This window comes from Ovis canadensis, chromosome 8 (genome assembly GCF_042477335.2).
Source record: "Ovis canadensis isolate MfBH-ARS-UI-01 breed Bighorn chromosome 8, ARS-UI_OviCan_v2, whole genome shotgun sequence".
In the NCBI taxonomy this organism is placed as follows: domain Eukaryota; kingdom Metazoa; phylum Chordata; class Mammalia; order Artiodactyla; family Bovidae; genus Ovis; species Ovis canadensis.
The window spans coordinates 77,959,171-77,974,203 of record NC_091252.1 but is presented as its reverse complement, the minus strand read 5'-3'; the positions used below and the strand labels follow the sequence as shown (position 1 = coordinate 77,974,203).

Here is a 15,033-nt window from a genome sequence, read left to right as displayed (position 1 = left end):
TTTTCTCACACCGTTTGATCTGGGTATCTCTATTAAATTATATTTAATGTGAATATCAAGTATCTTACTCTCATTGACAACCTGAATTTATAAACATCTTTTAAAGCAATTCATGATGAAAATAAGCCAACAGAAGATATAACTTAAAAGATGAAAAAAGATTTTGGGGTATGTCTCTAATTATTCAAAAATGTTTGAGATAAATCAGTAAATATTTGAGACTTTAGAATATTCAATATTTGGTTGTGAGCTTGAAATAAACTAGTTTTTCAAAACACACCAAATAAACATATTTAGATACAATGATTTAGCGAATGTACTTGTGAAAGCTACTCTGAGGGCAAACACCATGTATTAGTTTATTTAATTTAGCCAGGAACTTGCATTCCTGTAAGGCTGTTTCACATTTTAATTTTACTCAGATCCCCATCCTAATATTGTCCTTAGAACACCCAGCAGATGAAAGAGCTTTTAATTATTTTAATTAATAAAAATCAGAAAATCCAACACTGACTCACTATCAGTCTCTTTATACCTCCTTGTCTCATCTAATAACCTGTAGTTCAACCTCAGAAGAAAGCTATGCCTCTTCGTATTATTCTTTCTTTCTTTCTTTTTTGGCCACACAGGCATGTGGGGTCTTAGCACAGCATACGCAATCTTAGTTCCCCGACCAGGGATTGAACCCACACCCGCTGTGTTGGAAGCACAGAGTCTCCAGCGCTGGATCACCAGAGAAGTGCCCATATGCCTCTTCTCTTTGCCAGGGCTAACCTTCTCCCTGTAATTCTCATCCCACCCTTGCATCTTCATGTGTACTCTGGTTTTTCACTAGGGAAGCAGAAAAAGAGAACGGTTAAGTATTATTCCTTGATATGAAGAGGGAGGGAAGGAAGAGAGAAAGAGGGGGGAAAAAGTGAGAAAAGCAGGAAAATTGGGGGAAGCAGAAAAGGGAGCGAGGAGGACAGAAAGAGGGAGAGAGAAACAGTACTTTTATACGAAAAAAATAGAATGTTACCCAACTGGAAACACAGGCATTCTTCCAAAACACTGTGTTTGCAAAGCCCAGTTCCTTCAGATTTCAAAACACTACATACACAGATTGGCCTGAAAATCAAGTGTTTCCCACCTACTCCCCACTGCTGCTCCCCTAGCTTCAACCTGCTATATGTGACTGGAGACGAAGCTTTACCAACTGCTTGCCTGTTTTCTTAACATGGCTTGGCCAGGAGTTGTGAAGTTGGCTCAGAAGACCTGAGTTACCAGTGACCAGCCAACACGCCTCACAACTTAGCACTAAGTAGGGCCATGAGCCAAATTGGGCCTTGGCTCTCTGCAGAAGAGAGTTATCCTAAATAATCACAGCAAAAGGAAGTAAGGAGGTCCTGCTCTCATCATGCAAGTCAACTTGGCTAAATTCTGTCATTTTCTAAGCCTCCCACAAAGAAAACAGTGACTATAAATATAAAAAAAAAAATCCTAAGACCTAACTTCTATGTCATATTATTGATTTGGTTCCCTTTTCAGAAGGCTGAAGACTTCCCAAAAAGGAAACCTACATTACTGTTAATTTGCCACAGAGCTTGGCTTTGCATCAGTCATCTCAAGAAAATCTAAGAACTTCAAAATGCATTAATCCCCAGTGAACTGGATCTTTCTAAAATATTCATTCTCAATGTTTTGGCAAAGTCACTCCATGTCACTAGCTTAATTGGTGGCAGGTTATTTTCCAGTTGTCAAATAATCTTTTCCTATTTAAGAGGCAGAAATAAAAACAGTCACTCATAAAGGAATTGAATAATTTGGATCACAAACAACATAGGCATTTATTTGAAAAACATTTTCCATTTAAGTAAAACGGCAAATCAGCTACAGTAGCTTCTTTACTGATTATTCTATCTGCACTCACAGTCATTTTTTATTCATCAAATTCAGAGATACTGCTATAGAAAACTATTTCACAAAGTATTTAGAAAAAATATAATACAGTCTCTCTGATAGAAAGTTAATTAAAATAACAAAGCCAGGCAATATAAAGGTAAGATATAAAACAAGCTCACATTTATAAACACAAATAAATAAATATGTACAAAAGAGTCTATGCCAACATTAAACAAACAAAGCTTTACAACGCCAAGTCATGGTGACAACATTGGAAAACATATCAGGATCCTAGACTGACTCTAACATAATGTAGTTTAAAAAAAGGAAAAGAAAGAAAATTAAAAAAACAACAAAAATTGAAACTCTTTTCCAACTCTCTTCCAACCCCAGAGAGTCTAAGTTGATACTATTCTCAAATTTAGGCTAAACGAAATTTTGGCTCCAGAGCTAAATTCCTGAAGTTCTGTTCTGAGGGGGTTAAATGAAGCTGAGAACTACATGTGTAGAACTCAAGTCCATTTGCAAATGTTTCTATTCAGCTGTTTCTCCATTTTTTTTTTTTCATCCTTACCTGATTACTGGAAATTTCTAAAGTGGAGCTGATACTGTTGTCAAATATGAAAAAAACATTTTTCCAAGATCTGCATGAATATGAGTAGAAATCAAAGATATTTTTAAAGTTCTCACTTTAATTACTTATAACTACATAAGCACTTCGGGTAGAAATCTCACAGTTGAAAGCTAATTAAATTCTATCATCTCTAAGGCTTGGAGGAGAGTATATGAAGATTAAGTGACTAGTTAAGGTTAACTTTCATCTAGATGCAACCTCTGCCAAAATAAACAGCCTGTTAACATACATGCCTATGGAAAACGAAGTGACTCTGCTGTAGGGAATCTTAGTGACCTCAGATTTACTATCTTTTCCTCTGTCTACACCCCTCTCCTGGGAAGGCCAGGCTGAGCCATGCTTTTATCTCCCAGAAAAGTGTTCCAGGATGCTACAAAATGGAATGGTATGAAAACTCATTACCACATCATCACCTGTTCGGGTCTGGCAAAAACCTACATGACTGAGGATGAGTGGAAAGTGAGACGTCCCTTGGTTGCTGCACAGTCTGAGAGCTTTCTTATATCTCAAACTAAGGGCTTCCTGCTTCCTGCACAGAGGGAAAGGTCCCCAGGTGCTCAGTCTGGCTTCTGCCTTTAAGCAGTTTCGTTCTGCAGGAATGTCTCATCTTCTCACACTTAAGCTGCTTCCAGAACCTGAAATGTCTCAGATAACCCAAAGCAAATGTAAAGGTACAGCACATATTGAGACCAATTTCTAAGAAACTGGACGCTCATCCATCATTTAAGAACAATTAAAATGTGGTCTCCTCCACATTCACTAGCAAGCACATTACTCAGGACAGTCTGAAAGTTAGGCTAAAAGCTGCTTAATATTATGCATGGCTTATATGCAGAAACCTAATCCATAAATAACACCTCCTCTATCTTGCCAGATCTCCTCTAGCTCTTATAATCAGAGGACCTATATACAAATAGTTTTCAGACTGGCAAGTATAGACCCACATGTTTATATATTATTTTGATTATGATAAGTCACCCACCTAAGTCTCAGTTTATATTCTTTGGAACAAAGCTCTTGAAAGAGTAAGTAAGAGGCTTTTCATTTGTGCAAATGGAAATATCTTAAAAGTCTCTGGAGCTATGACAAGACCATAGAGTCTCAATAGTTGTTTTTCCCAAAAGGGCAAGACTGTTGTACACAGCATGCCTAATGGAAATTCCATTGCTCCCATGAACCCATGGCTCAATATACAGTAGACGATCAAAAATAGAGGTGTAAGAGGTTCATTCTTCAACTACTGTGAGGTCCACTGTAATGAAACCCCAACACTAAATTTGATTCAAAAGTATAGGATTAAATTATAATTAATAATGATGTTTACATTGTGTCTTGAATAGGATAAATGAAACAGCATGACTTCATATTAACTAGGTCAAAATTTGGGAAATTCTTTCTTTCTTAGGCACATTGTGCTCTTCATGGTTAAACATTTGAGATAATGGAAGATACACCTTTCTAAACTTTGTCAGACATCATTCTTTCGTCTCTGTAGTTAAAAGAGGAAATGCTACTGCATTCATGGAAACTAGCAGAGATGAACTTGTGGGCATCCAAAATAGTTTTAAATATTAATATGCTTTTTAAAAGATTTTTTGGATGTGGACTATTTTAAAAGTCTTTATTGAATTTGTTTCAATATTGTTTCTGTTTTGTGTTTTGACTGCAAGCCATGTGGAATCTTAGCTCCCTGACTAGGGATCGAATCCACACCCCACCCTCACCCCCCATGTTGGAAGGCAAAGTCCTCACCAGTGGATCACCAGGGAAGTCCCTATTAGTATGCTTTCGTTTGTTGAGAAAGATGATGGAGCAAATGGCCATATCCAAACCTAATTATTAGGTGGAGTGTGAATAAACTCTAAACTAAACTTTTCCATAGCCTGGCCTGTCCCTTGTCCTCTAACCTTAATATTCCACCTCCCAGCCCAAGTTCTGATTGGTCAATTCAATTATATATTTAAAAAACCTTATCCCTGTGGGTACTGAATCATGCTGCTCTCAGTAGTGAAGTTTTAGTGATGGTGGAAACTCCCCCATGTAAGAAACACACTGAAAAGACAGATAGTGAATTTCACAAATGCCTTCTTCACAAAACACATTGGTCATATATATGCAGTTACCTAGCTAAGACCACGTTTACATCTGCTAGTCAGAGTTTGACTGCTTGCACATCTTCGTGTTTGTGTAGACTGATTCCTCTTTCTTATATTAAAGATATCAAAACTTTGTGCTGTGGCTGAAAGTGTCTGACATGATAATATTTTTATAGAAATTATCTGAATGAGCATTGCAATAACCCTTGACCTTATCAATGACCTGATGGACAGGAATGATCGATGTTTGTTCTCCATCAGCATGAGTTAGTTTTGATGAGGACTTGTCCATGGAAGCATTGTCTGAAAGAAATGATACAAGAAATTAGGCTGCAAGATGAGCTGGTGACATGCCTGAGGGCCACCGTTTTGGACGCTCTATTTTGCACATTAAAGAAGATCACAAAGGAAATAAAGCTCTGATTCTTTCTTAGTTTCGATTGCAGGCAGGACTAAAATTTCATGTTTTTCATCTTCAAGGTGCATTCCTGCATATGAATGAATGTTAATGTGCCTTCCAGTAATTTGCGGGGGTTTAAGAATGTTCTTCTAAGTGGTATTTTTCAAAGAGCCAGTGAATAGAGTCATCAGAAAATTGAGGAAAAATATATATATGGCAAATGGCTCGCACAAAGTAGTGATAGATTATATAACAATGAATTAAAAAGTGCTGAAATATCAGTGGAAGAAACTATATGATGTCTATGATATGTTTTCACAGTAATACAGAAAGGGGAAAATGTGTAGGTGGCTATGAGTTGATAGATTCAAGGAGATTCATTATATTATCCTCTCTACTTTTTATATGTGTTTGACATTTCATAATAAAATTTTTAATGAAATATAAAGAATTTTGGAAAAGAAGCGAATAAAAAACATAAAAGCTATTTTGAACACATTTTCTCATGGAAAAAACTAGTGAAATGATTGCAATATAGAAAAAAAGGCATCTTTTATGAATTATTTTTAAATTATAGAATCCAAAATTATCTTTATCAGAAATATTTTAAGTGTATGTTTTCATTAACTATGCTACAGTCTCAGAATAATGTTATTGCTGGCAGCAATAAAATCATAGCAACTAACAGTAATAAAGGATTGCTAAATACATTTCTTTTCCTAAATTTCTCAGTATCACATATTAAACACTATTTCTCTAGACCCATAGCTTTCTAAAAGTGGCTCAGCCAATGCCTTGAAACTCTGTTGTGTGTGTGTATGTGTTAAGTCGTTCTGTCATGTCTGACTCTTTGCGACCCCAAGGACAGTAGCCGGCCACCCTCCTCTGTCCATGGAATTCTCCAGGCAAGAAAACTGGAAACTCTGTTAAACACTCTTATCTATAAATACGCATGACTAGCTTCATGTACCCTATGAGTATCTTGTAAGTTTCTGTCTTCCTCCTTCTCCCAACACATTTTGGAAAAAAATTCTATCTTTTTAGAATTGAAAAAAGTCTATCTTTTAGAATTGAAAAAAATTCTATCTTTTTAGTTGAAAAAAATCAGCTACAGAGATTTCACATCAGTGAATGAGCAAATATGACCTTCTATAAAGTACTCTGTCTCCTGCAGCTGTATCATCTCTATTCACTGTGGAAGGGGAAAAAAAATTTATCATGAAACACTGTGTCTAGAAATCATGGCTCAAAATGGAATGTTCACTCCACGTGTTTTATGTTTTGAGTATGCTGGACCCAGTATGTGACTTAACATTAAAAATCCATCCATAATTGGCAAAAGCCATTGCTATTGTATCTGTTGTCTTTGGAAATGACTCAAATTGTTCAATTGTGGTCTTGGTGTTGGAGCAGACACTAAATACAATGAAAGCTAAAATAAAAAATGGTGCGTCCATCTCACTGGAGGAAGCAAGAGAGAACAGATGGTCTATGGGAAGAGTGAGCAGACTGAAGCATGGTGGGATGACCCAGGATTGGTGAGAAAAAGGCTCAGGGGTCATTATATAAGAGTCCCTCCCCATTCAGCTCTCAGCAAGCTGATTGATTCTATGCTTTCCTTCCATTCACACATTCACTAGCCATTGGTTTTCTGTTGGGAATTTTTCTGTTGGCTTAAATCTCAATAATGAACAATTTGTATTTGATGTTTTTAGAAAACTGCACATCCTCAAAAAAACCTTCAAAGATACATTCATTCTATTTCATTGACAACTTCCAGGGCCACACAGTTTTTAAAGATTTTGACCAGCTCCATTCCAAATATATGACCCAATTTTCTGGATCTTCACAGTCTAATAAAGTAAAATTCTGAGCTAGGTCTGTGTTTCTACATATATGCCATTTCCAGTTTCTGCAATTCCCAGTTATAGTTATTATATTGTGGATAATATAGATTTTTGATTATTGCTATAAGTCGGAAAACCAGGGGCTAGAGAAAGGAACTATTATTTGACTGATGCTGAAATTTCAAGCAGACAAAAGTCCTCAAAAAGCAGGCTTGGAATCGACAATTTGTCTTTTATGACTTCTGTGAATGTACCATGACATATCCAGTAATTCATAAGAGCAGTGAAAAGGTAAAGAATTGTACTCCATTCTACAAAGAACCTCTCAAGTACTGCTTTTTTTTTTTTTTTTTCCTGTTATATGACCCACTAACTCCAGAGCATGGTACATTTCCTAGAAGGAGCAGCTTGCAGATACCCCCATGCAGAGAAGAGCCAGCCCAGCACACGATCATCTGACAGTTCAGAAATTCCAGCTCAACGCAGAAATGTCCTTGTGCTGAGAAGTATTGTAAAGAAGAAGCCATTTTGCTGGTGCAGCAAGAGTCTTAGTTTAATCCATGCAAATACTCTATTACCTTGCAAAAAAAATTCATGCATTCAAAAAAGTAATAAAAGTTTACCTGAATGATCCACTTTTGTTGAAGGAATGATCTTAGAAGACATTATCTACAATTCCAAGAAATAAACCATCTAGATATCCATGATGATATGTGGTGACTTTCTACATACCCCAAGTGACCTAGGTACACCAGCAGTCCCACTGAGAAGTGGCTAGGTTGCAGAAGGCCCTTGTCAACTGACTGGAATGATTGTACCATGAAAGTCATGTCATACCATTGACTATATCCTAATACTAGTTAATAAGAACCTGTTTAACTCCAAATGTTTGAATGGAAATGATTAACATTAGGGAAGTCTTCAAAAATAAATATCCAAGATTTTGAAACAGCAAAGCCTTTCTTTGGTATTCCCATTTCTACAGTCTCTTTTATCTTCTAGTCAGTTTTCCCCATGATGCTATTTCCAAATATTTTATACTTTCAAAATGCCCTCTGTTCCAAAATATCTACCTGTTACCTTCTTTACCGTTTTAATAGTGGTTTTTCAGGCTAGCTATTTTGTTATATTAAGAGGAAAATAATTCAATTGGGCTAATTCCTATGTATTCACAACTAACTTATAATGCATTAAGCATTTGGATTTTAAAAGGGAGACAAAATGAGTATTTAATTTTAAGGCTGATTAAATAAAGTATAAAATTCACTCATTATAAGTACGATACAGCCTTGCATAATAGTTGGGATTAGGGGGCACTGACTTCCTGAACAACTGAAAATCTGAGTACAATTTACAGTTGACTCTGTCTGAGCTTCCTCACTGTCCACAGTTCTGTATCCATGTATTCAGTCAACTGCAGATCATGTAATACTGTTTGTTGTATTTAGAACTAAAAAAAAAAAACCTACATATAAGTGGACCTGCACAGTTCAAACTGTTTTGTTCAAGGGGTAACTGTAAACAATATTTTTGCCAGGGAACTATCAATTAGGTAGACTAATCTATCTCAGATTACATACCTGTCATCATGTTTCTTACACAGGTGTTTCAAGCAAGAATGCAAAGACCTCTTAATTTTAAGGAAAACTGCTTGTGTGCAGGACTCCAGTACTCTTGCCTGGAAAATCCCATGGATGGAGGAGCTTAGTAGGCTGCAGTCCTTGGGGTCGCACAGAGTCAGACACGACTGAAGTGAGTTAGCAGCAGCAGCAGCAGCTTGCGTGCAGGACTCAAAGACTGCACCCCATTCTGGAAGAGTTCATAGCTTCTATTCAATTTCCCAAAGTATCCCTAACTCCGAGAAACTTTAAGAACTGCTGCCCTAAGCTGCTCCAAGTTTTCAGATATTCTTTAAAATAATATTAATTATGTATTGGCTGTACTGCATCTTTGCTGTTGGGTGAGCTTTTCTCCAGCTGTAGCGAACAGGGGCTACTCTCTAGTTGTGCGCGGGCTTCTCATCGCAGGGGCTTCTCTTGTTGCTGAGTGCTCTAGGGGCCCAAGGGCTCAGTAGTTGCAGTTCCTGGGCTCTACAGCACAGGCTCAATAGTTGTGGCACACGAGCTTAGTTGCTCCTGGGCATGTGGGATCTTCCCAGACCAGGGATCGAACTCATGTCTCCTGCAGTGGCAGGCAGATTCTTTACTGCTGAGCCATCAGGGAAGCCCTTCAGATCTTTCTTTGACTAATTTTGGAATTAAGAAAACTCTCTAAACATTCAAACTTTTTTCCACAGTGCTATCTCGAATACCAGGCAGTGGGCACCACAGTGGTACAAGCAGGGACATGTGGAAAGATTCAAATGTACACAAGGGTCATTTGCAATGCAAGTGTTATAATGTGAACATTTATACACATATCATGCAAATCACTCTTGCCAAATATGAATGTTTTTGGTGCCATTTGCTTCTGCCTACGTTTACTAGCTAAACAAATACAAAACTTGAAAGTCATTTCCATTACCTTTTATAAGCATCTTTCATTTAGAAAGTGCTGGATACTGAGTGTTGAGAGCTGTTTGACTAAGGTTTAATTAGTATTTAAAAGTAGCATTTCTGCTATTTTCAACTGAAATTATACCTTTTCACATTGTTCACTGGCTATCAAGGACTGCAAAATGGTCTTTGCAGGCATATGTCATTTTATTTCACTTCACTTTGAAGCCCTTCACAGACATTGCAGTTTTTATAAATCGAAGATTTGTGTTGTCTGATGACAGTCAAGCACAGTTTTTAGCAATAAAGTATCTTTTTAAATTAAAGTATGTATATTTTTTGACATGACTGTATTACACACAATAGACTGCAGTATAGGGTAAACACGTATGCATATATTTATATATGGTACATATAAGCATTGAGAAACCAAAATATTTGTGTGACTCTCTTTATTGCAAAATTCAATATATTATAGTGGTCTGAAGCCAAATTCTCTGTATATCTGAAGTCAGCCTGTGTTTTCACAGTCTTCAGAAATTTTCATACACAGGCTTAGTGTCAGAAAGTGTGATCATTGTAAATATCATGAAGATTTGGTAGATGAATAAAGATACAATGTTTCTCACTATCTGTATCACTTTCCGAACATAATGTTCCATCTTTCATATTTAATCAGTAACGTAGAGAGCAATTGCCAGTAACACTTCCAATGGTTAGGGACTTATGTATCTTTTTTGATTGAGGCATAATTGACATATATCATTATTGGTTTTAGGTGTACACTATTATGATTTTATATTTGTGTATATTTCAAAGGACTTAAGTCTTTCACATACAAGTTGGATGGTGTCTCTTCCTGTTTTCATTCCAACTTGCCAGGTAACTGTCACACTATGCTGAAATAATCTGCAACTCAATTTCTGTATTTTTTAAATAAAGATATAACTTCTAAAAACAAGATACCATACTTTTTTAGGAAAATTAAATTTTAAAGCAAATGAAGTTACAAAAATAATGAGCTAATGATACTCTGACAATGTAGGTTCACTTTTGGTTGTAAAATTTTTAAAAAAGGACAAAAAGTTCACAAAGGTGCTGAAGGTGCAAATAAATTTTGATTTTCCTAAGTCTAAAATAAGCACCCTAATGGGCACTGTGATCTATGAATCTTTATGACACGCCAGTTCTCACCATGAAAACATGATGGGAAGTGTCCCAGACAGCATCTTTACCAGCACCTTTCTGGCCAGAATGACTCACCCGTGTGGCTGTTCCTTTTGAAGTAGGTGGTAGAGCTGGATTTAGACTTGGATGTAAGGTAGGTTGAGTTGGAACCAATGGAGCTGGAGGACAAAGATTTTCCTAGATTATCAGAACTTTTCTTGATGATGTTGGTAGCTGTCTTACTCCAATCTGAAAGAAATGACATCTCTCCATGAGTCTGCTTGAAAGGGGATACAGTCTGCCTTGAGGCCTTCCCTGGTGGCTCAGCAGTAAAGAATCTGCCTGCAATGCAGGAGATGCAGGTTCGAACCCTGAGTTGGGAAGATACCCTGGAGGAGGGCATGGCAACCCATACCAGTATTCTTGCCTGGAGAATCCCATGGACAGAGGAGCCTGGTGGGCTACAGCCCATGGGGTTCCAGAGTTGGACAAAACTGACTCAGCACACATGCACACACTTCGCCTTGAAAAATCACCACATTATTTAAGTAACTGATTCATAGCATTAGATGTTCTGACACACTGGCAGCGAATCATACAAGAGACTGACATGTCAACGGTAACAACTCGAAGAAACAGAAAAGTTTCTTACTTTGACCTTATGTTTAAAATTCTACTTAATATCTTAAGGTTGAGAAGTAACTACTGGACTTTTTTTTAAAGAGTAATATTTTTCTTCAGGGATTTTTTTATATTGAGAAAAATCTCTTTTGTCTAATAATGTAAATGAAGACTTCAAAAATATGGAAAGGTACACAGGGTATAGTGGATATCCGAGTTGTTAAGTTAGACATAAAACCTTGAGCAACTCAGCCTATCTTGAACTCATGCGTCTCCTTTGCAAAAAAGAACAGTCAGGTCCAAAGTCCTCAGGTCCCATGCAGTCTTAATAATCTAAGACCCCAAGCAAGCATCTTTACACACTCCACCTCTACACCTTGCTACCACTGGGACTGGGTTGCTCTGACAATGCAAATGTGTGTGTGCTCAGTTGCTTAGGTGTATCTGATTCTTTGCAACCCCACGGGCTGTAGCCCACCAGGTTCCTCTGTCCATGGAGTTTTCCAGGCAAGAATCCTGGAGTGGGTTGCCATTTCAGGGGATCTTCCTGATCCAGGTATAGAACCTAAGTCTCCTGCATTGGCAGGTGGATTCTTTACTACTGAGCCACCTGGGAAGCCCAAATGACAAACCCTTCTGTCCACACTCTTAATGTAAAAAGCTCAATCACCAACGGGGCCCCTTTACCTGAGTTGTCTGCCAACCGAAATCTACCACAGCAGAGATGCCGCCTCCACTGTTTCTGAACATTCTCCTTCATAGCACAGTGGAAGATAAATATAAATAAGCCTGGGGCAAAAGAAAATATAAAACAATTAGGCAAAATGACACATTGCTAAAGACAAATCTTACAAAACACATGGATTTAATTTTTTTTTTACACCCAAATCACTAAGAAACAAAGATCAAAGGAATCTTTAAGCATGCAGCTGATGTTTTAATCCTTTAGGGTAGAACACAGAGGCTCAGATAAAACTAGAACAATTACATGAATCTAATTCTGTCCTTGTTTTAATCAGTATTTGTTGTGACATAACCTAAAGACTAATCTGAAATAGGCAACATTCACTTTAAGAGACACTTAATGTTTCCCTTATATTTGTTTTAAAACTATGTGAAAACATAGAGAAAATATCCATGAGCTCATCATCTATTTCAATTTGTGTATTCTAAGCTATTTTATGTAAGCATATTATTGTAAGTCTGGGCCTGGTATTTTTACAAGTCAAGAATGGTCCCAAATCAGCAGTTTCATGTAGCTCCACCTGGCCTGCTTTAGTTTCTCAACATTTTAATGCAGAAGTACTTCTGTATTGTCAAGTGGTCTTCATATATTTATAGTCTGCCTGCATCTATCAAAAACTGTATCACTTGTGCTTTGGGAGCCAGCCTCTTTTAACTCTTCAAGGAATTTGCTTTTGCATTTTTACTTTCTCTTGGCTGCCTCAATTTCTACCTCTCTTCCTCCAAACTTGGTTATTCCTGTTGCTCACAAGCATATCCTAGTAACTCTCTTTTAAATAATCAAATAATTTCACCTTTAACCCCTGATCTTCCAGCTTCTACTTCTTCATTCCCTTTCTCAAAAAAACATCCAATGACTAACTTTTGCTGTCTCTACTTTTTCTCATTTCTTTCCTTCTCAATCTGCTCTAAAGAGGTGACTGTCCTCATCTCTGAGGCCACTGTTCACATCTCTGGGGAGACTGTCCACATCTCTGAGACCAGTTAAACTGTAGATCACAGGAACTCCCCTACTGTTAACTCAGTTTTCTCTCCCATTTTACTAGACCTCTCAACCGTATTCAAAACAATTGATCACTCTCTCATTCTTGAAATACATCCTCTCTTTTTTAAAGATTTTTTTTCACGTAAACCACTTTTTTATTGAATTTTGTTACAACATCGCTTCTGTTCTATGATTTGGTTTTACGGCTGAGAGGCATGTGGGGTTTTAGCTCCCCGACCAAGGACAGAACACATACTCCTGCATTGGAAGGTGGTCTTATCCACTGGACTGCTAGGGAAGCCCCTTGAAATATAGTCTTGATACCATTTTCTCCTGTGGTGGGGGTGGTTTAGTCACTAAGTCATGTCCGACTCTGAGACCCCATGGACTGTAGTCCTCCAAACTCCTCTGTCCACGGGATTTCCCAGGCGATATCCTTCTCCAGGGAATCTTTCCAACCCAGGGATCAAACCCACATCTCCTGCATTGGAAGTAGATTCTTTACCACTAAGCTACTATCCCTGATGTTCAAAACAGAAGTGCTCTTCATCATTACCCTCAAACAAACATATTAAACTCATTTCAGCTCGATAATTTGATGGCTCTTCCTTCAAATCTTTCCATAACAGGCTCTTAACCTGCCATTCAGGTCTCAAACTCCTCAAAGAGGCCATCATCAACTGTTCCTTTTTATTTTTTATGTCTTAGCCTCTGCTCACACCCTTGCACACACCTACTTTTGCTACGGCACTGATCAGTACCTGATATTCTTGTATTCTGTATGTATTCATTTATCTCTTTGCTTGATTATCCCTTGCTAGTAAATAATAAGCTCCAAGAACACAGGGATGCTTGCCTATCTAATGCTGTACTAGCCATTCCCAAAATAATGCCAGGAACTAAGCAGGACCTCCATAAATGCTTTGTTGAATGAATAAATATAACCATGATTAATCACTCACCTATTTTACATGAGATAATTTAATACATAATGTACATCTGAATGTCTTAAGTGTGTTTGGGTGTAGGGGCTTAAAAACAGGAGTTAACAGAACACAAGTTAAGGAGTGACAGGAATACAATATATTTAAGGCAAAAGTTTCTGAAACATATGCAAATTAGCTGCCAAGTAATAGCTTAATAATATACCATATTAAGCAGATTATCTACATAAGTGAGGGTATTCTAGAGAGTGCAAGGGCTTAAACTGAACTTGAAGAAAACTTTGGGTAGGAAATTCAGGGAAGTTTCCAACTGAATAATCTACTCAGTGACTACTAAGCACTGCTAAGCAGAAGGCACTCTTTTAAGAGCAGGAAATTCCATGGGGATGATCATTGCTTTCATGGAGCACAGGGTCTAGCATGGAACACCATAAAAGTGAAAATGACTAAAGTACCTTTAATGGACATTAAAACCTATCCATTCTTTTTGAATATGGAGTATTCATCAAGGAAACTGTAAATTACACTGTAGCCTGTGTAACTGGAAAAGTGGGGCGAGTATTTAAAGTACTCTTATTTTACATGTGCAGATAAATTTTCAAATGAGATCTAAGGCTGTGCTTTTACGTTTTATTTTTCAATATCTTAACTGAAAGTGGTCACAGTTTTACTCCAGAATAAATTACATTATTAAGAAGGATTACAGAAGGGAATGCACTGGATTTCTACAGGTTAGACCCTGAATGCAGTGAGATGACCATGGCTGATTCTCCTCCTCTGGGCTTGGCTTGTTTGGTCATCACTGAGTGTCAGACACTTACTTAGGAGGTGTTCCACCAATTCCTATTGAACCCAGGTCTCCCGCATTGCAGGTGGATTCTTTACCAGCTAAGCCACAAGGGAAGCCTGAGAATATTGGAATGGGTAGCCTACCCCTTCTCCAGTGGAGCTTCCTGACCCAGGAATCGAACCAGGGTCTTCTGCATTGCAGGCAGATTCTTAACCAGCTGAGCTACTAGGGAAGCCCTTATTATTGTTACCATATCATTTTATACATATTTATATAAGTGAAACATTATTATGTTATTTATTAATGATACTTTATTAGCAATAAAACAATTAGTGATGAAAATATATGCTAGTGACACAATTACTTGTCTGAGATGATACCAGATAGACTAGGGAAGTTCTAATTTTAAAAGAAAGCTCTACTAAATAT

The 15,033-nt window shown here is 37.4% G+C and overlaps 1 protein-coding gene across 10 annotated transcripts in view; it reads right to left on the bottom strand.

Moving 5' to 3' along the window:
• Positions 1 to 1,801: 1,801 nt before the first annotated feature.
• Positions 1,802 to 15,033, bottom strand: part of ADGRG6 (adhesion G protein-coupled receptor G6) — a 153,088-nt gene continuing 139,856 nt past the window's right edge. For 5 of the 10 annotated variants that reach the window (XM_069598568.1, XM_069598569.1, XM_069598570.1 and 2 more), the window contains 4 exons: positions 11,829 to 11,930; positions 10,617 to 10,769; positions 7,482 to 7,527; positions 1,802 to 4,914 (listed from right to left, as the gene is read on the bottom strand). In XM_069598568.1, the coding sequence (XP_069454669.1) occupies positions 7,514 to 7,527; positions 10,617 to 10,769; positions 11,829 to 11,930 (269 nt within the window). In that variant the 3' untranslated portion in view covers positions 1,802 to 4,914; positions 7,482 to 7,513. The remainder of the gene's footprint in view (positions 4,915 to 7,481; positions 7,528 to 10,616; positions 10,770 to 11,828; positions 11,931 to 15,033) is intronic. The other 5 variants (XM_069598562.1, XM_069598565.1, XM_069598566.1 and 2 more) reach the window with 1 other exon arrangement.